At 36.3% G+C, this 26,506-nt stretch overlaps 2 protein-coding genes and 1 non-coding gene across 3 annotated transcripts; all 3 read left to right on the forward strand.

Moving 5' to 3' along the window:
• Nucleotides 1-1,417: 1,417 nt before the first annotated feature.
• LOC126058181 (U6 spliceosomal RNA) lies at nt 1,418-1,524 on the forward strand. The gene has a single exon (XR_007513126.1). It is a non-coding gene; the product is annotated as a U6 spliceosomal RNA (small nuclear RNA).
• Nucleotides 1,525-8,086: 6,562 nt separating this feature from the next.
• Nucleotides 8,087-9,037, forward strand: LOC126075809 (olfactory receptor 10A4-like). The gene has a single exon (XM_049883952.1). It carries the CDS (start codon nt 8,087-8,089, stop codon nt 9,035-9,037), a length of 951 nt encoding a protein of 316 aa, XP_049739909.1.
• Nucleotides 9,038-21,174: 12,137 nt separating this feature from the next.
• LOC126064238 (olfactory receptor 10C1-like) lies at nt 21,175-22,137 on the forward strand. Its single transcript, XM_049863109.1, has one exon. It carries the CDS (start codon nt 21,175-21,177, stop codon nt 22,135-22,137), a length of 963 nt encoding a protein of 320 aa, XP_049719066.1.
• The last annotated feature ends 4,369 nt before the right edge of the window (nt 22,138-26,506 follow it).

Raw genomic sequence — 26,506 nt, forward strand, 5'->3', positions numbered from 1 at the left:
ACTCATGTGTAACTAGGAGAGTATTAGGATTTAACAATTTTAATTGGTTATAATATTAGGAGAAATATTGACCTCATCAATGTAGTGTGACAAAATTTTTATAGGTATTTTTGATAACCATTCTGGTTGATTCAGGCAAAAATTAAAATTTGAATATTTTATATTAGCAATTTAGAGTGGTCAGAGAATTTGTTGTAATAATACATTTCAGTTGACTTCATCTGGTACTGTGTACATAGTCTGTGAAATACAGATCATTCATTATATTTAATTGTTGACTAATCTGCTATTTCACCTTTATTATTTTCCTTCCTAAAATGTTAGTATTTACCTACAAAGGCTTAGGGACAGACCTGTCCATGACAATTCCTGAGGGACAGAATCAAACTGCTTCCTGACATTCTCCAATGAGAAGAAAATATAAGTCTCCGGGAGCGGGGGTAGGAGGGGCATGATAAGGGTTCAGAACAAGAGGGATAATTAAAATATAACTTAGTCACATCCCATTGTTTTTCAGGAAGAAGGAAGGCTGAAATATATCATCACGTAATCAGCACAGGCTTGTATAATTCTTTTTTTGTGTGTGGAGCTGAGGGCATTCCAGGGAGGGATGAGATGCTCTCCCATGAGATACATACTCTACCTGTGGTCATCCATGGTCCCTGACTACAACAAAGGGTTTCAAGTGCACAGTCTTAGAGGTGAGGATGGGGCAGATTTGTACCTTCTGAATGTTCGGTAAAAGAGGAGGTTATAGAGAAAACCAGGGGGTGCCTCACCAGAAGCTATAACCATTCACTTTTTTCCCCTCAGATGTTATGGTTCAAGGTATATGACAAAGCTGATGTCTTAAGAAAAAAGCGGTTGTAGAAGATGGCAGATTAAAGTGTGACAAGGGACAGCAATATCCAAAACAGATTTCAGTTCTGATCATTATTTTAACCAGTTATTCTCTCCTTCTCCAGAGAGTATGGCAATTTACTCAACCTCCCTATATCTCTTTCATAACATTGCTGTAAGTTGTTCTAAATTAATTATTTCATAGGTAATTTATATACCTCTTATTTTGAAGGACTAGAAATACCTAGATTGCCCTGTACATGATGATCTAGGTGATAAGACAGTTTCTTCTGGGTTGTGTTAAGGTACCATTTAGCTGAATATTAGGTCCTATGGGGCGAAATTGTGGAAAGTTATACTAACCAAAAGTCTGGCAGTTCAAATCCACCAGCCGCTCCTTGCAAATCCTGTGGGTCAGTTCTTCTCAAAGAGAGTTGCTGTAGATGGGAATCTACCTGACGGCAAAGGGGTTGGTTTGGTTTTGGTATGGGAGAATTTGTGGAAAGTAATGGGTAATCATCTCTATACATTTTGATGACCAATTTACTTAAAGTATATCTACTATTAAAATATTTTAGTGCTTGGTTCGGCAGCACATATACTAAAATTGGAACGATACAGAGAAAATTAGCCTGGCCCCAGCACAAGGATGAGATGCAAATTCGTGAAGTGTTTCATATTTTTTTTAACTTTCACTTAAAGCACAATAAAATTAAAAAAAAAAATTAGAGAAAATGATTATGTAATACATATTAGCATTTATCTTGTTTCTTGTGTGTTAGGCATTGTACTACGTGTTTAATATTCAATGTCTAATAGCACATCGCATGTTATCTTTGGCTGACAGGAAATAAAGAAATGTCTCACTGTGAGTATACAGATAAATAAGGAAGTGAATCAGTCAAGGAACATGTCTAACGAGGAGCTCCCAAAATGAATCACTTGTGTTGGATTATTTCCAAAGCAGAACCATATAGCGTGTGCTGGTCTTAGATCTTGTGGTTGAGTAAGGTGGTGTGTGAAGTCAAGCCATCAAGCTATTAAATCTATTTTACTTCCCTTCTCTGTTTTTTTCTCACATCCACCTATGACTGAAAGTCCATCTCAATATTTAAACTTTCATAACTTTGCCAGTGTTAAGTGGCCACTTAATGTTTTATAACATTGAATAGGAATCTATAAGATATGATAATTAATCATGGGGCATGAAACTTCTGTCACTTCAGGTTATATCACAGTGCCTGTTAGAGTGGCTTGATTACTGGCTTTTAATATAGCTTATTATATAGATTGATAACAACAGGGAATATTCCACGCAGTGTTCTATGAGCTCATTCATGTGAAGGTTTAAAAGGGCAGGAGGTTTTGCCTCTCCTAAACTAAATATTAATAGCCATTCCTTACTTTTTATTCATGGTTTTCCTGTACAATGTTTGCATTTGTGATTCAAAAAAAAGGAAGATAAGAAAAGCTTCATTATTCTTTCTTTACAAGGAAATGATGGATCAGAAAGCCTAAGTCCAGAATATGTATCAGGTGAGAGACAGCAGCACTCTCCTTTCTGCAGACCCTTGAGAACTGCCTTGAGCATCTTACTGTCTTTCCATGGGCAGTGATGAAAATAAACACTCATAGTATGTACATAAAGCTGACTTTTACTACATGGATATCAAGCTCCCCAAACTAAGGCCCAACAGGTGAGAGAATACTAAAAACAATAGAAAACGTAATTAAACAACAACTACAACAAAAAGCTTTACATGGTTCAGTGATAGTCCAAGTGACAGAGAGGAAGAGAATTTCATTACATTTGTTTGTGTTTTCCTCTCTAGTGAGTCTTATAAATTTCTTTTTACAAGATTTAGTATTTCCAGACAGACTACCTTTCTTCGTCATTTTAAATATTTAGAAGCATTCACAGACCTTCACTATCCTATCTTTCACTTGTTGCTCCTGAGCTCTGTGAGGTTTTAAAATGTAATTATCATGAGATTAATGTTTTTCACTCCTATGGTTTTTGTGCAGCTAGCCATTCACCAGTAACTCCCTCCCATTCCCCAGTATCCCCTGACCCCTGACCTCAACATAGACATTTACCTTTTTCTTCTACAGTTTAAATGTGAGACAAGGGTATTCATGATGTCACTAGTTAGGAAAGGGACAGATATTCTCTTTTTCTGGGTTTGGTCTTCCATTACCCCATCCGTGTCTCTAAAGATATGGTAGTACCTCCCAAAGACAGGAAGATATAATAAGTAAAATGCATATTTGTAAATTTAACTGACAGATGGAATGACAGCCTCTCCACATCCAGAGCTTTCTATGCAACCGAGTAAACCGTTACTGAGTCAGGGTATTTAAAAACATCTTTTGGGTAATAAAAAAAGATAAGTAAGCCATTGTCTTTGGTTGCCTCAGCCTTAACTGAATAGTGTTGCTACATGGGAAATACAAATATAAAATGAATTACAATACCAGAAAAATTTGTTAAGTGCTTTAACATAAGTGTGAAAGCATTCTAATAGACTTCTCAATGTGTAAGAAATTTTTCTGATAGCCATATGTATTGAGGTTCATACAGAACTGCTATTTCATATCTAATCATGTCTTGAATCAGCCCACTATTCTCCATTCTTAACTTTTTGGGACTTTTGCATAGCTCAGTTAATTGTCAAATTAGTAGATTAAAATTATCTGTAACATGCAACTGTCTTTACCCGGGACAAAACATTCAGATAGCACTTTTATGAATGAATGTGTCTAAGTAATGTGTATATATGTCTGTTCTTTTGGCTTTTCCTCTCTCTATGTTAGCAGATGAATAGAAAAATATAAAATGAGATAAAGATGATGAATAAGAAGACTGATTGGGGATTATGATGTAAAATTCCTGAAGAGGTTATATATTTATGAGTATAAATTTATTGTGACAATACATGTACACGTATGTGTACACGTTTATAAAACCAAACTCATTCCCTTTAAATCAATTCCAACTCATAGCCACATTTTAGGACAGAGTATAACTGCCCCATAGGGTTTCCAAGGCTGTAATTTTTACTGGAACACACAGCCACCTGTTTCTTCCATAGAGCAACTGGTGAGGTCAAACTGCCAACCTTTTGGTTAGCAGTCAGCCACTCAACCACTGCGCCACCAGGGATCCTCACACACGTATAAGGGCACTGCCATATCTAACACTTGTTGAGTACTTAGTCACTTTCCAAGTGCTTGTGAGAATTGGCTCACATAATCCTCATAGAAACCACGAGAAGGTACTATTTTCACTTCTTTCATAAACAGACAAAGTGAAGAAAAGATTTAACAGATAAATAAATGTTAAATTTGATCCAGCAATTAGATGACTGTGCTTGAATTTGAACAAAGAAATCTCCAGAAATTCTTAACTACTATGTTATTTAGCCTGCGTACAATGGCCTGTGTCTGTCTTGGGTGTACAGGTGTGTGTGTGTGTGTGTATATAAAACATGTACATTCTGTACATATATTTTCATGAATGCACCTCGTGCTTTTGTTTACTCATAATAATTTGGATTCTCAAAAAGCATACTTTTGCTTTAGATATGCTCACTTCAAATGTATAGTTAATGTAATATAAACAATGAAAGTCAGAGAAGGAGTTATATATCCCATTTCTACCAGTTTCTCCTTCATCACTTCATCTATTCTGAGTCCCCTTTCTTATATATAACATAAATTGCCACTATGCCTTCTTTGCTGCTAGTTGTGGGATAATTTTTCAGTGAACTGTTTAATCGCACCAAAATGTATTGACTAAAGAATTATTATCTTGGAAGAAGTTATTTTTTTCAATTAAAATTTTTTTAAAGGTAGAAATTAGTTATTGTAGAAACATGGGTGCTGGTGGCAATGAAGATCAAATCTGTGAATTGCATGCCAATTTTTTGCTGCATGGTTAAATCAGAATCTTCTAAGTTTCCAAGGGATTACATGGTGGGCAGAGCCTAAAAACAGGTAATTTAACACTGCTAAATAAGTGGATGAGGACATGCAACATACTTTCTACAAGATGGATTAAAACCTTGTACAAATATAAAAGTTTAAGACCTGGATATAAATTTAAGGTAACATATATGAAAATGATAAAAGATTTTGATTGACAATTTGCCCAAGGAGGCAACAATGCTGGGTTTTGCCAGACACTACCTGGTAACATGGATCCCTAGTTGCACAGTGGTTAAGAGCTTGGCTGCCAGCAGTTTGAATCCACCAGCTGTTCCTTGGAAACCTTATGGGGCAGTTCTACTCCATCCTATAGGGTCCGAATTGACTTGATGGCAATGGTTTCTTTAACTGGTGTCTAATAACGTGACCTCAAGTTATCAGGTTATGCTAATGGACAGATAGAGTCCAGAATATAGGAAGTCAAACCTCCTCATTCCTGTGTTCTTTTCAGAGCAAACATAGTTTTAACTTCTGGCTGATGACATTTCAAACAGAACAATGCGAACTGCAGTACTCCCACAGAAAGTACAGGGAATCTTTTGTCAGGAATTGCCAATCATTGGATTGGAAGAAAAATAAATGTTACACATGAAACCTATGAGAGCCAGAACTTGACAGGGCCACCTCGTTTTTCCAGGGCTTGGAAGTTTTCTGCCTTTGACAGGCTGCAATCTTACCACTTTCTATCGCTATTAGTGGAAAATGTTTTAGTTTTCCTTTCTCTGAAAGCTTTCCACCTTATATAGTTTCAGATTTCATAGGTTTTACTGTATTTGTAATATTTGAGGGGGATTGGATTTAATTTAACTGACTTCAGAATATAGAATGTCACTAAAAGGAAAATATATAGGTAACACGAGTAAATCTTAACATTAGAACTTTTTTTTCTCATTACATAAGACCTTATGAACTGCTAAGGGTGGTGGATGTAATATTATTCCTGCATCCTGGGTCTGAGATACTCCCAGAAAGAAGTGAGAAAGTAATTGGTATCAGAATAGCATAAGTGGTATCTGGGCAGTGACCAAAAAAAAAAAAAAATTGCCATCATGCCATTTCAGACTCATGACCACTCCAAGTGTTGCAGAGTAGAGCTGCGCTCCATAGGTTTTCAAGGCTGTAATCTTTCATAAGCCAGTCACCAGGCCTTTCCTTCAAGGCACCTCTGAGTGAGTTTGAAACACCAAATTTTCAGTCGGTATCCAAGTACTTAACCGTTTACACCACTGAGGGACTCCCATAGCAATGACAAGAACACAGTGGACAGGGTATGTAACTGACTAGCACCAGGGCAGGAAGGGCCAGAATCAGGAAGGGTTTCCAAAGAGCAGACAAAACTATGCTTGAGCTTAAACACAGATATGCAGTTTACTAGGTGGACAATCAGGGGAGCAAATTTCAAGCCCCCGTGGGCAAATGACCACGAAGAAAAGGAAATATGTGTAAGCAAGGCATATACTAAAAGATATAATTTTTTTTTAACCGATTAAACTTTTTATTCATAGTGTGTAGTTTTTACCTAAAATAGCTCTAGTTAAGTTTAAATTTCTTTCAGGTGATTCAAGTCCCTCACCTCCTCCCTCTTTTTTTTTGTACATTTAGATCATTTTGGATGGATTTCCAAATCAGATAACTTTCCTCAGCTATCTGCTTCAAGCTGGCAAAGTACATAGATGCCCTAGTCTATGTTTTTTATTAAACATATTAATTCATTATATTAATTTAATATAATTGCCTATTATAATAGGCATATAATAGAGTCAACTAGAGAAGCACTTATTCTACAGAAGTGAAGTTTGAATTTTTTTTTACAAACTAGTTTCTCATTAAACAGTTTTTTTTTTTACACATATTGTTTTATGACATTGGTTAACAACCCCTCGACATGACAACGGTCTTCCTTCTCAACCTTGGGTTCCCTATCACCAGCTTTCCTGTCCCCGCCTGTCTTCTAGTCCTTTCCTATGGGTTGGTTTGACCCTTTAGTCTCATTTTGTTTTATGGGCCTCTCTAATCTTTCGCTGAAGGGTGAACCTTAGAAGTGACATTGTTACTGGGCTAAAAGGGTGTCTGGGGGCCGTACTCTTGGGTTTCCCTACTCTCTGTCAGGCCAGTAAGTCTGGCCTTTTTTTTGTGAATTAGAATTTTGTTCTACATTTTTCTCCGTCTCTGTTCAGGACCCTCTATTGTGATTCTTGTCAGAGCAGTAAGTAGTGGTAGCCGGGTACCATCTAGTTGTACCAGACTCAGTCTGGTGGAGGCCCTGGTAGTTTTGGTCCATTATTCCTTTGGATTAATCTTTCCCTTGTAAAAGATGCAAGTAATTTGATATGACTGTAATATGAGATCAGTTTGGGCAAGAGATGAGATAAAAGGTTCTATCCATAATTGGTGACCTCATTCAGAGATTTTTTTATGAATCACATTAAGAAATATGAACTTTACAATCATAATTTTCTTTCAATAAAGAATACTCTGATGGAGAAAGGAGGACAGATGAGAAATACTGAATGTAAAGAAATTAGTTACAGTGATGAAATTTTCTCAGTAGTTCACTATAGATATGGTATGAGTGGCTATAATGCAGACTTCACATGGCTGCCCCTCTTTTTCATTCACATCTCAGCTCATGGTTCTCACCGTTAAGAGCCCTCTTGGACCACTCAACCTAAACTGGTCAGTTTCCAGCACATGCCCCGGTTTTAATTCTGTGAATTGTGCCAATTATGTATTTATTAAATAATTATTTAATTTCTGCCTTCCTTCATTAAATATAAGCTCCACGTGGGAAGAGAAGTTGATTTTTTTCGTTGCTGAATTCCAGGACAGAAAGCAGTAACTGCCAAATAGCCTGTGCTCAATAAACACCTGTTGAATGAAGGAGTGAAGAAGAAAGTAAAGTCAGTGTCAACAGAAACGGGGAGACATGGATAGATATGAGAGATATCAGAAGACATTTATTTCATAGTATTTCAAGGTTGATTAGAGGAGGGGATGAAGAGAAAATTAGCCTGAAATCTTTTTTTGATTTTATGCTTGGGCAACTAAGTATATTTTGGACACATGTGCTGAGATATGGGGTTTGAAACTGTATGAGGGTGAGTATAATTTCAGAACTTTTGAATTTTACTTTTTTTTTTTTTAGGTAAGGACTTTATTGCCTTTCTGACTTACCAGAGCTCTTTAAAAATAATATAACAGTTTGCCACCTGATCTGAAGGTATTGTTCTAATGAATTTCCCTTTCTCTTTTCCAGGTCATGAACCTCAACTGCTCCTTGTGGCAGGGTAATGGCATATCTGTCAAATGCTTTGCATTTGCCAAATTCTCTGAGGTCACTGAAGAGTGTTTCCTCCTGTTTACCTTCATCTTACTCATGTTCTTAGCATCATTAACAGGAAATGCTCTCATAGCCCTTGCTATCTGGACCAGCCCAGTCCTCCACACTCCTATGTACTTTTTCCTGGCCAACTTGTCCCTCTTGGAGGTTGGCTACACCTGTTCTGTCATACCCAAGATGCTGCAGAGTCTTGTGAGTGAGGCTCGAGGGATCTCCTGGGAGGGTTGTGCCACACAGATGTTTTTCTTTACATTATTTGGTATCAGTGAATGCTGCCTTTTGGCAGCCATGGCTTTTGACCGCTATATGGCCATATGCTTCCCACTCCACTATCCAGTACGAATGAGTCGTGGGGTGTGTGCCCATTTGGCAATGGTTTCTTGGGGGGTGGGATGCATGGTCAGCCTGGGGCAGACCAACTATATTTTCTCCTTGGACTTCTGTGGTCCCTGTGAGATAGACCACTTCTTCTGTGATCTCCCTCCCATCCTGGCACTTGCTTGTGGGGATACATCCCATAATGAGGCTGCAGTTTTTGTTGTGGCCATCCTTTGCATTTCCAGCCCATTTTTACTGATCGTTGTTTCCTACGGCAGAATTTTAGGTGCTGTGCGGGTCATGTCATCACCTGAAGGCCGCCATAAAGCTCTTTCCACCTGTTCTTTCCACCTATTGGTAGTAACACTATTCTATGGCTCAGCCTCAATCACCTACCTTAGACCCAAAACTAGCCATTCACCAGGAATGGACAAAATCCTATCCCTTTTCTATACAGTGGTGACATCCACGCTCAACCCCATCATCTACAGTTTACGGAACAAGGAAGTCAAGGCAGCCCTCTGGAGAATTCTGGGAAGAAAAAAGTTTTGACTCATGGGTAGGTATGTGAGAACTGTGCAAATTTGCTCTTTGTAAAGTGTGCACACACAACCCAAGAGTAAACAAATTAACAAAATAATGTGCACTCTTCTACCTGCCTGGGAAGGAGCTTCTTTAATAACAGTAATTGTAATTTTGGAGACATCTCTGTACTCACAAGTAAAGTCCTGATCATTAAATTCTGAAAGGAAGTTGGAAACTGGAAAATTTTAAAAGATGAGTTCAACACTAGTCAGGTTTCCCAAAATATTTTTGTCTAGGCGCAGAGTATAAATTGCCAAGTTATATCTCAGAAGGCTGGCAAATTCTAACTCAACACTCAGGCATTTTCTCACCACTGAAGAGCCCACATGGCTTCTGCCTTAGCCACAAGAGGGCATGTTTTCACATATATCTTTCCCACATGACTTTTAATTCCCTAATAACTGCGTGAAGTGCATTATTATCTTTCAATAACAAAAGGCTTCAACGATTTGTTCAGCTTTTAGGTATTGGTGAAGACATGGTGGTGCAGTGGTTAAGCATTCAGCTGCTAAACAAAGGTGCAGCCACTCAAATCCTCCAGCTGCTGTTTGGAAACCCTGTGGAGCAATTCTACTCTGTGCTATAGGGAGGCTATGAGTCAGAATTGACTCGATGGCATTGGAATGGGTGTTATCGGTATATTAGTTGGAGGCAAAGATGCCTTTTTGTGAGTATGGTACCCATAAAAACAAACATGCCAAAAAAAAAAAAAAAGCAAACTCTTATGTTTCTGTTTCAGAAGTACTTGTTACAGAATATTAAAGGAAAAATAAAAATATGGGAAAATTTCATCAAGAGTTCCTATGGTGAAAGTGTATCTTAGTCATCTAGTGCTGCTATAACAGAAATACCACAAGTGGATGGCTTTAACAAATAGAAGTTTATTCTTGCATAGTCTAGGACTCTAGAAGTCCAAAGTCAGGGCTCCACATCCAGGCGAAGGCTTTCTCTCTCTGTCAGCTCTGGGAGAAGGTCCTTGTCATCAATCTTCCACTGTTAAGGAGTTTCTCAGCGCAGGGACCCCAGGTCCAAAGGGAACACTATTTTCCTGACTCTTGTTTCTTGATGGTATAAGGTCCCCATGTCTCTCTACTTGCTTCTGTCTTTTATATCTCAAAAGAGATTGACTCAAAATCCAACTTAATCTTGTAGAGTGAGTCCTGGCTCATTAACATAACAGCCGATAACCCCATCATTAGCATCATAGAAATAGGTTTATAACACATAGGAAAATAACATCAGATGACAAAATGGTGGACAAACACAATAGTGAGAATCATGGCCTAGCAAAGTTGACAGATATTTTGGAGAGGGACAAAATTCAATCCCTGACAAACTATTTTAAGAAGGAAGAGAAATAATATCAATATTCAAGGATGGAAGAAGAAAACTGAACTAAAATAATTACATAAACATTTTCAAGATTTTACATGATTAAAAAGTATTGTATATGGACAAAGGAATCCCAACTCAATATATCTGGAGATCATTCAAAGACTTGCTCTTAAAGAAATGAATATGATTGCTAGACAATTCAGTAACTCTAGGTACCTATAAGGAGTCCCTGGGTGGTAAAAATGGCTGACACATTCAGCTTCTAACTGAAAGGGTGGAGGTTCAAGTCCACCCAGAGGCACCGTGGAAGAAAGGCCTGGAGATCCACTTTGGAAAAATCAGCCATAGAAATCTCCTTGGAGCGTAGTTCTACTCTGACACACATGGGTTCAATCTGAGTTGGAATCAAGTTGATGGCAACTGGATAGGAACCTATAAAGGCATTGCCTTGGATTTGACCATCTGGTCCTCAGGGAGATACTATGTTAACTCTTGATCTGTGAGGCATTATTAACTATACATACAACAGTTATAATGTGACAAACAGTGGAGTACTGTGACTGCTACCACGATATAACTTAAGGTTATCCCAAAAGAAAGTGATTCAGTCTTTCAGCTTTCAGAGTATTTCTAGTTAGAATATTTCCATCAGGTAATAGTAGTGATACTCACTAATGACCAAGGCATGCGTTTTGCCTAATATCCCTACTTTACCACAAACTGTTCAATTCATTCATTTAAATATTGATACTTTTAGAATTCTATTTACATGCATGTATAATATTAACAATAGAAACAAACATTCAAAAGTAACTGACTGGTTAACAATTATGCTACAATAATAGACGAGAATTATATATAGGCATTAGAGATGATAATTTGTAAGTATTTTTTATTAACATAGAAAAGTATGAACAATTTATCATGTATCAAGGCAAGTTAAAAATGATTTGGAGAGTATGAACCATTTTTATTTTTATAAGAAGTTTATAAATAAGTTTGATAGGCTCAAAATGAAGTGTTAACAGTAGCTCCTCTAGGCAGTCATGTTATCATGATATCTCTGCTTCTAAAGTTTCTACAATAAACATGTAGTTTATGTGTGATACAAACAGCAAAAAATCCAATTGTGGACAATTTTTCCTTAAAACAAAAATAACACATATTTTCAGAGAAATTTATAAAATGCATAAATCATAATGATTAAATTTTTTTTTATATTTGTACAACCAAGGAACAGCCATTGCAAATATTTGATTTATTTTATTTTAGCCATTTTCTTTCCACTAATCACATTTAGAGTTATTTCTCATAATAGATTATACTACCAAAACATAGTGTTTTGAAAACAGTTGAACATAAAAACACCCAAAATGAACATTTCAGAACATTTTAATGTTTAATATTTTACTTGTCTATATTATCATTTATTAACTTACACTTATTTTCTGTATTAAATATTTCTGAATTATTGGTGATAGTTAAAAATTCTTTACTAACTTTGATCCTCATATTCTGTGTTATTTCATTTCAAAGAGTCTTTGGTTCACATTTTTCTCAGCGCCCACTATAACAACAAGGATGATGACTACCACTTATTTCATAGCCTGAAAGCACCTACCCTAAGTTATAAAGAAAAAAAATTAAATATTTGACACTCTAAAGATACCTTCTTAACAAAGTGATCACTGTTATATTGATGTCATATACCCTCTGCTATGATACACTGAGAAGACAGAACATCACTTCTCTGGTATTTTTGCCAAAAATGTATAACCTCAGTCTTAAACAATGGTTAGCTTATAAGGAAGCCTCAATAAATTCAAAGGGATTGAAATCAAACAAAATATTTTCTCTGACCACAATGGAGTGAAGCTAGAAATCAACAACAGGAAGGAAAAAAAAAAAAACCCGTAAAATACACAAACATATGGAAATTAAACAACATACTATTAACTACCAATGGGTCAAGAGAGAAATCATAAATTTCTTAGAGTCAAATGAAAATGAAAACACAACATACCAAAATTTATGGGATACAGAAAGGCTGTACTCAGAGGAAAACTTATTATGATAAATGCCTACATAAAAAAAGAAGGTCTGAAACAAACCGCCTAACTCTACAACTTGAGGAACTAGTAAGAGAAGAGCAACCTAAGCCTAAATCTACCAGAATAAAACTAATAACAAAAATCAGAGCTGAAATCAATGAAATCAAAACCAGAAAGACAATAGAGAATCAACAAAGCCAGAAGTTGGTTCTTTTAAAAGATCGATAAAATTGAAAAACATTAAGAAAGGCTGACAAAGACGAAAAGACAGAAAAGAAGCAAATAAACAAAATAGGAAATGAAAGAGGAGGAACTACAATTGACCCAATAGAAATAAAAAGAATTATGACAGAATATTATGAACTATGGTATGGCAACAAACTGGATGATCTAGATAAAATGGAAAATTTCTTAGAAGCACATAACCTACCCAAACTGACTCCAGAAGAAATAGAAAATCTTAAGAGACCCATAAAAAGTGAAGAGGTTGAATCAGTGGTCAAAAACCTCCCAACAAAAAAGTCCTAAACCATATTGCTTCACTGGGAAATTCTACCAAACATTTAGAGAAGAATTGATATTGATCTTGTTTAAACTTCTAAAAGAGAAGGAGAAATACTTCCTAATTTATTCTATGAAGCAAACCAAAGACACCCCAAGAAAAGAAAACAAAGGGCCAATATTACTTATGAATATAGATGCAAATATCCTCAACAAAATACTAGCGAACGGAATTCAACCTTGTACTTTGCTGAATTCCCCTGTTAGCCCTGGAAGATTTTTTCAGATTGAGGTTTTCTATACACAGGCTTATATCATCCACAAAGAGATATAATTTTACTGCTTTTCCAACCTGGATACCTTTTATTTCTTTTTCTTGTCTTATTGCTCTGGCTAGGACTTCAAATACAATATTGAATAGAAGTGATGGGGGCAGACACCCTTGTCTTATTCCCAATTTCAAGCTGAACAAACGAAAATCAGCTGGGATTCCATACACCAGCAATAAGAAATATGAAAGGGAAATTAGGGAAACAGGCCCATTTATGAAAGCATCTAAGAAAATAAAATACCTAGGAATGAATTCATTCAGGGATATGAAAGACATACAATGAAAATTATAAGACAAAACTGAAAGAAATTAAAGAAGAAATTAAAAAATGGAAAGATGTTTTGTGTTCATGGATTAGAAGACTTAGTATTGTTAAGATGCCAATAGTACCAAAATCTATAGATTCAATGCAATCCTCATCAAAATTCCAACAGCTTTCTTTAAAGAAATGGAAAAACCAATCCTCAATTTTATATGGACTAGCAAGAGGCCCTGGTAAGCTGAAGCAATGTTGAAAGAGAGGAACAAAGTAGGAGGACTCACACTTCCTGATTTTAAAACATATTAGACAGCTACAGCATTAATTAAAACAGGAGTATAGTGGTAAAACAATAGACAGATTGCATAGAATTGGGAGTCCAGAAATAAACCCACACATCTATGGTCAACTGAATTTTTAAACAAAATTCAGCTTCGAAATCACACTGGAAAAGACAATTTCAGGTACTATTATTTACAAATATGGTTCTTCTTTAATTAAAAAATTATTGTGGTAAAATATATATAGCAAAATGTTTGCCATTTTAACTATTTTTAAGTGATTGATTCAGTGACGTTCATCACATTCACTGTGTTGTGCAACCAAAATCACTATCCATTTTCCAAAAGTTTTTCATTACCCCAAACAAAAATCAGTGCTTCTTAACACTCCCCATTTTCCCCTCCCTCTGGCCCTTGGTAACTACTAATACATTTTAGTTTCTATGCATACAAATATGGTTCTTAAGTTCCGAGACACGTGGACAAAAACATCCAATTATAAACATATTTAAGATCCTACAATCTGGATACCTAAACCCAATGGAAATCTGACACTGAGGCTTACTAACAGGATTTCCCAAAACAGGTGACTTCTGAAAGAACACATCTTCCTTTCAAGACACCATGGATCAATAAAAAGACATTTGACACTGGAGATATGAAGGGTTCTTTCAAAACCTTTGGTTCAGTATCCTTGATCATGACAATGAAATTCCATTTGGATTTAGATTTTATTTTTTTCTCTTCTTTCCTTTTACATTAAACTTTTGTTTTTACTTTTTTCTCTACTGACAATCAGTCCAACAGTTAAATTTGCTATCCAGTCTTTTTGCGTATTCAAAACAAAATTCTTGGTTAACAATATCTTATTAAAAGCCTAGCACGGCAACATATCAAGAGGGGTCTAAGACCCTGAATTTAGCCTATTTGTATAAGGAATGCTATCCAAGCTGTGATGTTATTTTGAGGTCTACGGTGCATGTGACACAAGCCATGGTATTTTCAATCACCTCATATGCATGTGAAAGCAGGACAATGAATAAGGAAGATAAAAAAAAATGATGCTTTTGAATTATGATGTAGGCAAAGAATATTGAATATACCATGGACTGCCAGAAGAATGAACAAATCTGTCTTAGAAGAAGTACTGCCAGAATGCTCCTTAGAAGGGAGGATGGTGAGACTTCATCTGACATACTTTGAACATGTTATCAGGAGGGACCAGCCTCTGGAGAAGGACATTGTGCTTGGTAAAGATTATGTGGATGGTGCAGGACCAGACAGTATATCGTTCTGTTGTATATAGGGTCACTATGAGTCAGAACCAACTTGACAGCACCTAACAACAACAAAATCCAAACTATAAGTTCCAATATAAAAATGTTTGATCTTCAATTTTATATATGACTATGAGTCAGAATTGTCTCAATGGCACACAACAACAACATGACCAAAATTAACAGATGAAATAATCAATTAATAATATAAATATTCTCTTTGGTTAACTAAAATTGATCAAAACTTGCCTTTATTTTTCTCTCTTATCCTGGGACTTTCAGTTCTCTCTCCATTCAACAAAAAATTGCCTTAATAATTCAATTTGCTACTGACCCCTTTCCATGGCATTCTCTCAGTCCTTAGGTTAATTATTTAGTAGTATCAACTAATAGTTGCATTGACTTATACCTATACTTAAATAGATGAATGCCTCTGCATTAGCCCTTGAGCAAGGATGATATATTTTATGTACTTGTCATAGAAAACCTTAATAACATGTTTGCTCTTTGGTGCTGATGGATGAATAGAGGCAACTTCTGTGTCAAGGATAGAAAGTGTGCCTAATCCCAGCAGCTTTCTCAATGTAATTGAGCCACATGCTTGAGAGGTTACTCCTGATTCTGTAAAGATTAGGTTCTGGGGCATATAATGGAAATTTCCCAAATACCAATGCCTTTTTAAAATGGAAGTTTATATTTCTTATATATAGAATGCTAATATCTACAAATTTGTCAGGAATCTAGGCTGCTTCTGTCCTTCTGCTCCAATATCCCTTGGCTTTAACATTTGTCCTTTCTGTGAAAACCGTAAGCTAGATGTTCTATCATCATATTGAATTCCAGGGTAACTGGGTGGCTGGAGAAGGGTCCAAATAAGCTATTCCTCTTCACTTAAGGAGATCTTCTGGATATCCCATCCTACTTCAATCTACATCTCATTGGTTAGAATTGGTTTAGGATGCACCTAGCTGCAAGGGAAGCTGAGAAATATGTTATTTAGTTGAGTGCACTTGCCACACTAAATAAAATCAGTATTTTCTTACTAAGGAGGTAGAGAATGTTGAGGAAGATAACTAATTATCTGGTCCAATCCCCATAAATCTAATCAAAACAGTCCTGGCTCTATATCTAATTCAGAGAATTATAAATGTAAGAACTACATTTTAGTCATATCCAAATCATAAGGTTCTAATTCAGGAGCACTAAAACCAAAAAGTATAAACCAGAGTATATAAGGTAAGGATAATAATTTTTTTATGTGGAATTCCAAAAAGGACATTCATGTTTGTTTCATTTAAGAAGACTGGAATCAGAGGTATGTTCTGTCTGAACGATGCTTTTCTTTTCCTGCTGTGTCTTTATATCATTTAAATAATAGATGTTCAGTACCTTGCCCCCTTTTCTTATACCTTTTAAATAATAAGCATTCAGTACCTTGCTCTGTTGTTTTACTATCCTAATTTATGCCTTTGGTTTTATACTTTCTTATGTTTACTTTTAATAGAAATAAGTAGTTTCTTTGTGAAACTCGTGTAAATAGAGACTATTAAGATATGTAAATTTTAATTTGTTATAATATTAGTAGAAATAGTGACTGCATTAATATATGACATAAAATTTTTATACCTATTTTCGATAACTATTCTTGTTGATACAGACAAAAATTAAAATTTGAATATTTTGTATTAGCAGTTCACAGTAATCAAAGAATTGTTGCAATACTACATTTCACTTGAACTCATATTGTACTATGTACACATTATATAAAAACAGTTTCCAGAAATACAGATCATTCATTATATCTAACTGTTGATTTATCTGACATTTCACTTTTACTTCTTTTCCTTCCTAAATGTTAGCATTTACCAACGAATAGTTAGGGACAGACCTGTCCATGGCAATTCCTGAGAGGCAGAATCAAACTGCTTCCTTACATTTTCCAATGAGAAGAAGACAGATCTGTCTCCAGGGGGATAAGAGGAACAAGATAAGTGTTCAGAACAAGGAGGATAATTGAAATATAGTCACATTCCATTATTTTTCAGGAAGAAGGAAGCTTCAAATACATCATCATGTAATTAGCACTACCTTGTATACTTCTGTTTTTTTGTATGTGGAGCTGAGGGCATTGTAGGGGGGATGTGATGTTCTCTCATGAAACACACAATCTTCCTGTGATCAGCCATGGTCCCTGACTACAACAAAGGGTTTCAAGTGCACAGCCTTAGAGGTGAGGATGGGGCAGATTTGTATCTTCTGAAGGTTGGCTGTAAGGAGAGGATGCAGAGAAAATCAGGGAGTGCCTCACCAGAAGCTATAACCATCCACTTTTTTTTCCCTTCAAATATTATGATTCGAGGTATGTGACATAGCTGATGTCTTAAGAAAGAGTGGTTGTGGAAAATGGCAGATTAAAGTGTGACAATGTACAGAGACATCCAAAGCAGATTTCAGGTCTGAACATTATTGTAATCAGGAATTCTTTCCTTTTCTGAAAAAAAAAAAAGAGTAGAGCAATTCACTCAATCTCCCAGTATCTCTTTCATAAAATTGCTGTAAGTTGTTCTAAATTAATTATTTAATAGGAAATTGATATGCCCTTTATTTTGGAAGACTAGAAATACCTGGATTGCCCTGTTCCTGATGATCTAGGTAATAAGACAGTTTCTCCTCGGTTATATTTATATTTAGCTGAATATTAAGTCCTAAGGGGGAAACTGTAGAAAGTAACAAGTAATCATCTGTATAGTGTTTAATGACCACTTTATTTAAAATGTAACTACTGTTAAAAATTTTAGAAAAAGTGATTACATAATAACAAATATTAACATTTATTATGTTTCTCGTATGTTAGGCACTATACTAAGTGTATAATATTCAATGTGTAATAGTGTATCACATGAATCACTATGAAAATACCGGTGAATAAAGTGAACAAGTCAAGAAACATTTTTATTACATATAACGTAAATTACTGCTACACCTTCTTTGCTGGTTAGTTGGATAGTTGTTTAGTGAACTGTTTAATCACCACTAAAACATATTGATTGTAGAACAGTTATCTTGGAAAAAGCTATTTTTTTTTAATTAAAAAAATTTTAAAGGCAAAAATTAGTTATTTTAGAAACGCGGGTACTAATGGCAATGAAGATCAAATCTGTGAATTCAATGACAATTGCTGCATGCTTAAGTCAGAATCAACTAAATTTCAAAAGGATTAAATGTGAGGCAGGGCCTAAAACAGGCAGTTTAACACACACAGATGGGAGCCCCGGTGGCACAGTGGTTAAGTGTTTGGCTGCTAATCAAATGGATGGCTGTTCACATTCACCTGCCACTCTTTGAAAACCCCATGGGGCAGTTCTGCTCTGTCCTATAGGGTCACTATGACTCGAAATCGACTCCACAGCAAAAGTTTGGGTTTTGGTCTTTAAATACATAGTTGAGGATATTTGGTATGGTTTCTACAGGATGGACTAAAACCTTGTAGAAATATGAAAGTTCAAGGCCTGGATGTAGATTCAATATAATATATATGAAATCGATGAAATATTTTGATTTGCCCAAGGAGTCAACAATGTTGGGTTTTGCCAGACACTATGTGATCACGTGGAGCCCTGCTGGCACAGTGGTTAAAAGCTTGGCTGCCAGTCTAAAGGTCAGCACTTCAAATCCACCAGCTGCTCCTTGAATTCATAGCTCATAGCGACCCTATAGGACAGAGTAGAACTGCCCCATAAAGTTTCCAAGGAACACCTGGTTGATTTGAACTGCCGACCTCTTGGCTAGCAGCCGTAGCACTTAACCACTATGCCACCAGGGTCACTATGAGTCAGAATTGACGGGATGGCAGTGGGTTTGGGTTTTTTTGGTTTTGCTCCTTGAAAACCCTATGGGGCTGTTCCATTCTGTCCTATAGGGTTGCTATGAGTCAGAATTGACTTGAAGGCAAAAGTTTTTTTTTTTTTAAATCGGTATCCAATAACATGACCTCAGGTTATCAGGTTATGATAATGGTCAGATAGAGGCCAGAACATTACTAGTCAAATCCCTTCATTCATCTGCTCTTTTCAGAGCAAACATAGTTTTAATTTCTGGTTGATGACATTTCAAACAAAACAATGCAAGCTGCAGACCTCCCACAGAAAGAACAGAGAACGTTTTGTCAGGAACTGACAGTCATTGGATTCAGAGAGAAATAAATGTTATACAGTGAAACCTGTGAAAGCCGGAATTCGATAGGACTGCCTTGTTGTTCCAGGGCTCGTAAGCTTTCTGCCTTTGACAGGCTGCAGTCTTGCCACTTTCTGTTGCTCTCTGTTAGTGGAAAATATTTTAGTTTTCCTTCTCTGACAGGTTTCTACCTTACACAGGTTCCAGCTTTCACAGGTTTTACAGTATTTGTGATATTTGGATTTAACTTAATTGACTTCAGGGAACAGAATATCACCAAAAGGCAGAAGAATATACAGGTAGCCAGAGTAAAGCTTAGCATTGGAACTTTTTTTTTTTTTTCATTACATGAGGCCTTATTAATTGTTAAGGGTGGTAGATGTATGCTATTCCTGCATCCTGGTACTGATATACTTGCAGAATGATATGAGCAAGTAAATGGTATCATAGTAGTGTAAGTGGTATCCTGTCAGTGACGAAAAATAAAACAAACACAAATACAGCCATCAAGCTGATTCAGACTCATGACGACTCCATGTGTTGCAGAGTAGAACTACACTCCATAGGTTCACAAGGCTGTGACCTTTCTGAAGCAAATCACCAGATCTTTCTTTCCATGCACCTCTGAGTGAGTTTGAACCACCAATTCTTCAGTAAGTATCTAAGCGCTTAACCATTTGCACCACCCAAGGGCTCCCAGAGCAGTGATAAGAACACACTGAACAGTATGTGTAATTGACTAGCATGGGGGCAGGAAGGGCCAGAATCAGGAAGGGTTTCAAAAGAGCAGATGAAACCATGCTTGAACTTGAATGTAGATATGCAGCTCACTAGGTGGACAACCAGGGAAGGAAATTTCAAACCCCCATGGGCAAATGACCACAAAGAAAAGGAGATAAGTAAGAGCAAGATATGTAAGAAAAGATGCAAGTAGTTTGCTATGAGTGTAACATGGGATCCATTTGGGTGAGGGGTGAAATAAAACTTTCTAACCCTAATTAGTGACCCGATTCAGAGATTTTTTTATGAATCACATCAAGAAATTTGAACTTCGACTGCAGATAATCATAATTTTCATTTAGTAAAGAACACTCTCAGAGAAAGGATGGAAGATGAGAAATATTGAAGGTAAAGAAATCAGTTATAATGATGAAATTTTCTCAGAAGTTCAGCATAGACATATGAGTGTCTGTAACAGTCTTCACATGGCTGCCCCTTCTTGTCATTCACATTCAGCTCATGGGTCTTATCATTAAGATCCCTATTGGACCACTGAGTCTAAATTGGTCAGTCTCCAGCATATACCCTGCTTTAAATTCTATGCAGTGCACCAATTTTTTATTTACTAAATGATGATTTAATTCCTGGTTTCCTTCACTACTGTATAAGCTCTATGTGGGGAAAGATGTTGATTTTGGTTCCTTGCTGAATTCCAGGACAGAAAGCAGTAACTGCCAAATAGTCTGTGTCCAATAAACACCTCTTGAATGAATGAGTGAAGAAAGAAATAAAGTTAGTGTCAACACAGGGATAGATACGAGAGAGATTAGAAGACACTTACCTCATAGTATTTCATGATAGATTTAAGGAGGGGTTGAAGAGAGAATTGGCCTAGAATCTTTTCTCTCTCTCTTTTTTTTTTTTCATTTTATGCTTTTGTGGCTAAGTGTGTTTTGGACACATGTGGTGAGGTAGTGAGGACAGAAGAGGATTGGGTTTGAAACTGCATGAGGATGGGTACAATTTCAGAATCTTTGAATTTTAAAATTGCTGGTAAGGAATTGTGAATCTCTTTGACTCTCTGACTTACAAGAGCTCTTTAAAAGTAATATAACAATTTGCCTCCCTCATCTGAAGGTATCCTCTTGATGACTTTGCCTTTCTGTTTTCCAGGTCATGAACCTCAATTGCTCCTTGTGGCGGGACAACGTCATGACTGTCAAACGCTTTGCATTTGCTAAATTCTCTGGGGTCGCTGAACAATGTTTCCTCCTGTTTTCCCTCATCCTACTCATGTTCTTAGTATCACTGACAGGAAATGCCCTCATAGCCCTCACCATCTGGACCAGCCCAGTCCTCCACACGCCCATGTACTTCTTCCTGGCCAATTTGTCCCTCTTGGAGATTGGCTACACTTGCTCTGTCATACCCAAGATTCTACAGAGTCTTGTGAGTGAAGCTCGAGCGATCTCTCGGGAGGGTTGTGCCACACAGATGTTTTTCTTTACATTATTTGGTATCAGTGAATGCTGCCTTTTGGCAGCCATGGCTTTTGATCGCTATATGGCCATATGCTCCCCACTCCACTATCCAGTACGAATGAGTCGTGGGGTGTGTGCCCATTTGGCAGTGGTTTCTTGGGGGGTGGGATGCATGGTCAGCCTGGGCCAGACCAATTATATTTTCTCCTTGGACTTCTGTGGTCCCTGTGAGATAAACCACTTCTTCTGTGACCTCCCTCCCATCCTGGCACTTGCTTGTGGGGATACATCCCATAATGAGGCTGCAGTCTTTGTTGTGGCCACCCTTTGCATTTCCAGCCCATTTTTACTTATCATTGCTTCCTATGGCAGAATTCTTGCTGCCGTGCTGGTCATGCCTTCATCTGAAGGCCGCCGTAAAGCTCTTTCCACCTGTTCTTCCCACCTACTGGTAGTAACACTATTCTATGGCTCAGGGTCCGTTACCTACCTAAGACCTAAAGCTAGCCATTCACCAGGAGTGGACAAACTCCTAGCCCTTTTCTATACAGTGGTGACAGCTATGCTCAACCCCATCATCTATAGTTTACGGAACAAGGAAGTCAAGGCAGCCGTCAGAAGAATTCTGGGCAAGAAAAATGTTTTGACTCATGGATAGGTATGTGAGGACCATACAAATCTGCTCTTTGGAGAAAGCATGTGCACACAGCCCAAGAGTAAACAAATAAGGTAACAAAATACTGTGCACTCTTTCACCTGTCTTGTAAGGAACTTCTTTAATAACAGTAATTATAATTCTGGAAACATCCCTGTACTCATAACTAAAGTTCTGATTGTTGAATTCTGAAAGGAAGTTGGATATTGAAAAATTTTAAAGGTGAGTTCAACAGCAATGTAGTGGAATACTATGCATCGATAAAGAACAGTGATGAATCTGGCACAATGGATAACACGTCTGACTACGGATCAGAAGATTCTAGGTTCGACTCCTGGCTGGCTCATGTAGGCATTAGAGATGATAATTTATAAGTATCTGTATAAATCTATTAATACATGAACAATTTATTAAGTATTAAAGCAAGTTAAAAATAATTTGTAGAGTATGGACCATTTTTATCTTTAGAAAAATTTATAAATAACTTTGAAAGGATCTAAATGACATGTTAATAGTAATTTCTCTAGGCAGATATGTTATTAGTGAATTCTTATGTCTGTTTCTAAGGTATCTACAATAAGCTTGCAGTGGTTAAGCATTTGGCTGCTAACCAAAATGTCAGCAGTTCAAATCCACCAGCTGCTCTTTGGAAACCCTATGGAGCAGTTTTACTTTGTCTTATAGGGTTGCTATGAGTCAAAATTGACTCAATGGCAATGGGTTTTTTGGTTTATGTGTGATACAAATAGTAAAATATTTAATTGTGGACTTTTTTTCTTAAAACAAATATATATTTTTGGACACTGTTTGTAAAATACATAAAGAATAAAGATTAAAATGTAACTTATTTATATTTGTACAACCAATAACATCCATAAGAAATATTTCATTTATTTTATTTTACCATTTTGTTTCTGCTGACCACATTTACAGTTATTTCTCATTAGAGATTGTGTTACCAAAACATATTATTTTGAAAGTAGTTGAATGTAAAAACACCCAAAATGTATGTTTTAGAACATTTTAATATTTTACTTATCTATATTATCATTCATAGTCTCAAAGAATCAACCCTAAGTTATATACTAATTACTAAGGAAAAAAAAATAAATAATTTGACACCCTGAAGGAACCTTCTAAACAAAGTGATCACAGTTAATATATTGATGTCATATGCCCTCTGTTATGATAAACTGAGATGAACAGAACATCATTTCTGTTATATACTTTCCAAAAATGTATAACCTCAATCTTATAGTGAGAAAATATTAGACAAACTCAAATAGAGATATGTTCTAGAAAACAACTGACCAGCATTCTTCGAAAATGTTGACTCACAAAGACATGATGCACATGGATCTTTGCCAAGATAGACCATGTGTTAGGTCACAAAGGAAGTCTCAATAAATTTAAGAAGATTGAAATCATGCAAAGTATTTTCTTCAACTACAATGCAATGAGGATAGAATCCAATGACAGAAAAAAAAAACTCTAAAATATGCAAGCCTATGGGAATTGAACAACACATTATTAAACCACCAGTGGTTCAAGGAATAAATCAAAAGAGGAAACACAAATTTCTTAGAGTCAAAAGAAAATGAAAGCACAATACACCAAAATTTATGGTATGCAATGAAGGCAGTACTCACAGGGAAACGTATAGCAATAAATGCCTACCTAAAAAAAGAAGATCTCAAATAAACAGCCTAAATCTACAACTTGAGGAACTAAAAAGAGAAGAGCAAATTAAGTCTAAGCCTACCAGGAGAAAAGAGATAGCAAAGATCAGGGCAAAAATGAATGAAATCGAAAACAGAAAAATAGGATCAACAAAACTGGAAGTTGGTTCTTTGAAAAGATCAATACAACTGAAAAACATATAGAAATTCTGATAAAGGAAAAAAAAGAGAGAGAGAGAGAAGATGCAAATTACCAAAATAAGAAATGCCAGGAGGAGACGCTACAATTGACCCAATAGAAATAAAGAGAATTATGACAGAATAGTATGAACAACTACATGGCAAAAAATGAGATAACCCATATAAAATGGACAAATCCTTGGAAGCAAACAACCTACTCAAACTGACTCAAGAGGAAATAAAAAATCTCAACAGACTTGTAACAAGAGATTGAATCAGTCATCAAAAACCTCCCAACAACAACAACTAAAAGTCCTGGGCCATGTGGATTCACTGGGGAATTCTACCAAATATTTACAGACTTGACACCAATCCTGTTCAAATTCTTCTAAAAGATGGAGAAGGGGAGAATACTTCCTAATTCATTCTATGAAGCAAATATAACCCTGATAACAAAACCAGAAAAAGACACTCCAAGAAAAGAAAACTAAGGGTCAGTATCACTTATGAATATAGATGCAAACATCCTCAACCAAATACTAGTGAACAGAATCCATCCTTGTGCCCTGAAACTTTGTTAAATTCCTCTATTAGCCACGGAAATTTTTTGCAGATTCTTTGGGATTTTCTATGTATAGGATAATATGATCCATGAACAGAGATAATTTTGCTGCTTTTCCAAACTTGATAGCTTTTATTTTTTTTTCTTGTCTTATTGCTCTGACTAGGACTTCAAATACTATATTGAATAGAAGTGGTGAGAGCAGACACCCTTGTCTTATTCCTAATTTCAAGGTCAACAAACAAAAATCAGTTGGGTTTCTCTACAGCAACAATGATAAATCTGAAAGGGAAATTAGGGAAATGAATCCATTTATAAAAGCATCTAAGAAAATAAAATAGCTAGGAATAATTTTATTCAGGAATGTGAAAGACTTATACAATGAAAATCATAAGACTCAGCTATAAGAGATTAAAGAGAAATAAATGGAAAGATATTTTGTGTCTGTGGATTGGCAGACTTAATGATGTTAAGATGCCAGTACTTCCCAAAACAATCTATAAATTCAATACAATCCTGATCAAAATTCCAACAGCTTTCTTTAAAGAAATGGAAAAACCAGTCCTTAATTTTACATGGACTAGCACGAGGCCCAAGTAAGCCAAAGCGATGTTGAAAGAGAGAAACAAAGTAGGGCTTAAAAAATATTAGACAGCTACATATTAAAGAGCTACAGTACATATTACATAGCTACAGTAGTAATTAAAGCAGTGATGTAGTGGTAGAACAATAGACACATAGATGACATATAATCAAGAGTCCAGAAATAAACCCACACATCTTTGGTCAACTGATTTTTGACAGGGGCACTACATACATTTGATGGGGAAAGAAGATCTCTTCAATCAATGGTGTTGGGAAAACTGGATTTCCACATGCAGAAAAATGAAACAGGATACATACCACATACAATATACAAAAAAAAAATTCATAGTGGATTGAATATTACACAATGATAAAGAACAATCATGAATCTGCGAAGGATCTCACACATGGATGAATGTGGAAGGCATTATGCTGAGTGAAATAAGTCAATCACTAAAGGACAAAGATTGTATAAGACTACTACAATATAAATCATGAAAAGATTTAAATGCAAAAACAAAAAAAGCTTGATGGTTACCAGGGAGGGGATGGTAGGGAGAGAAAAACAGACAAAAGATAGTGGTATTTTCGGTGAAGGGTAAAACAGTACACACTACTGTGGAAACAAGCACAGCTTGTTCAAGGCAAGGTCACAGAAGCCCCACGTTGTTGTTGGGTGTCCTCAAGTCTGTTCTGTCTCATAGCAACCATATGTACAACAGAACCAAACAATCCCAGTCCTGCATCTTCCTCACAATTATTGTTTCACTTGATCTACTATACGAGTTATCAATTCCATTCCTAGGTGTATACACAAAAGATTGAAGGAAGAAACTCAAACACATACTTGTACGCCCGTGTTCATTGCCACACTATTCACAATTGTGAGAAAGTAGAAACAACCTAATGAGCATCAGTGGATGAGTGAATAAGCAAAATGTGTTGTATACATACAAAGGCAGTTAACAGTTGCAGGAGGAAGGGGAAAAGGGGATAGTTATTGCTTATGGAGCCCTGATGCACATTTTTCCCAACTGTAAACCACGCAGTGTGCCCTTGTTCTGTTTCAACAACTGCCTCTTGTGCTATGTACAGGATCCTTATGAGCACAAATAAGTGTCCTGGTATTCCCATCTTTCACAAAGTTATCCATAACTTGTTATAATCCACACAGTCGAAGGCCTTTGCAGAGTCAAAAAAAAAAGAAAAGGTAAACATCTTTCTAATATTCTCTGCTTTCAGCCAGGATCCATCTGACCTCAGCAATGATATCCCTATTCCCACACCCTCTTTTGAATCCAGCTTGAATTTCTGGCAACAACCTGTTGATGGACTGCTGCAGCCGCTTTTGAACAATCTTAAGCAA

This window comes from Elephas maximus, chromosome 1, assembly GCF_024166365.1.
Source record: "Elephas maximus indicus isolate mEleMax1 chromosome 1, mEleMax1 primary haplotype, whole genome shotgun sequence".
Lineage (NCBI taxonomy): Eukaryota > Metazoa > Chordata > Mammalia > Proboscidea > Elephantidae > Elephas > Elephas maximus.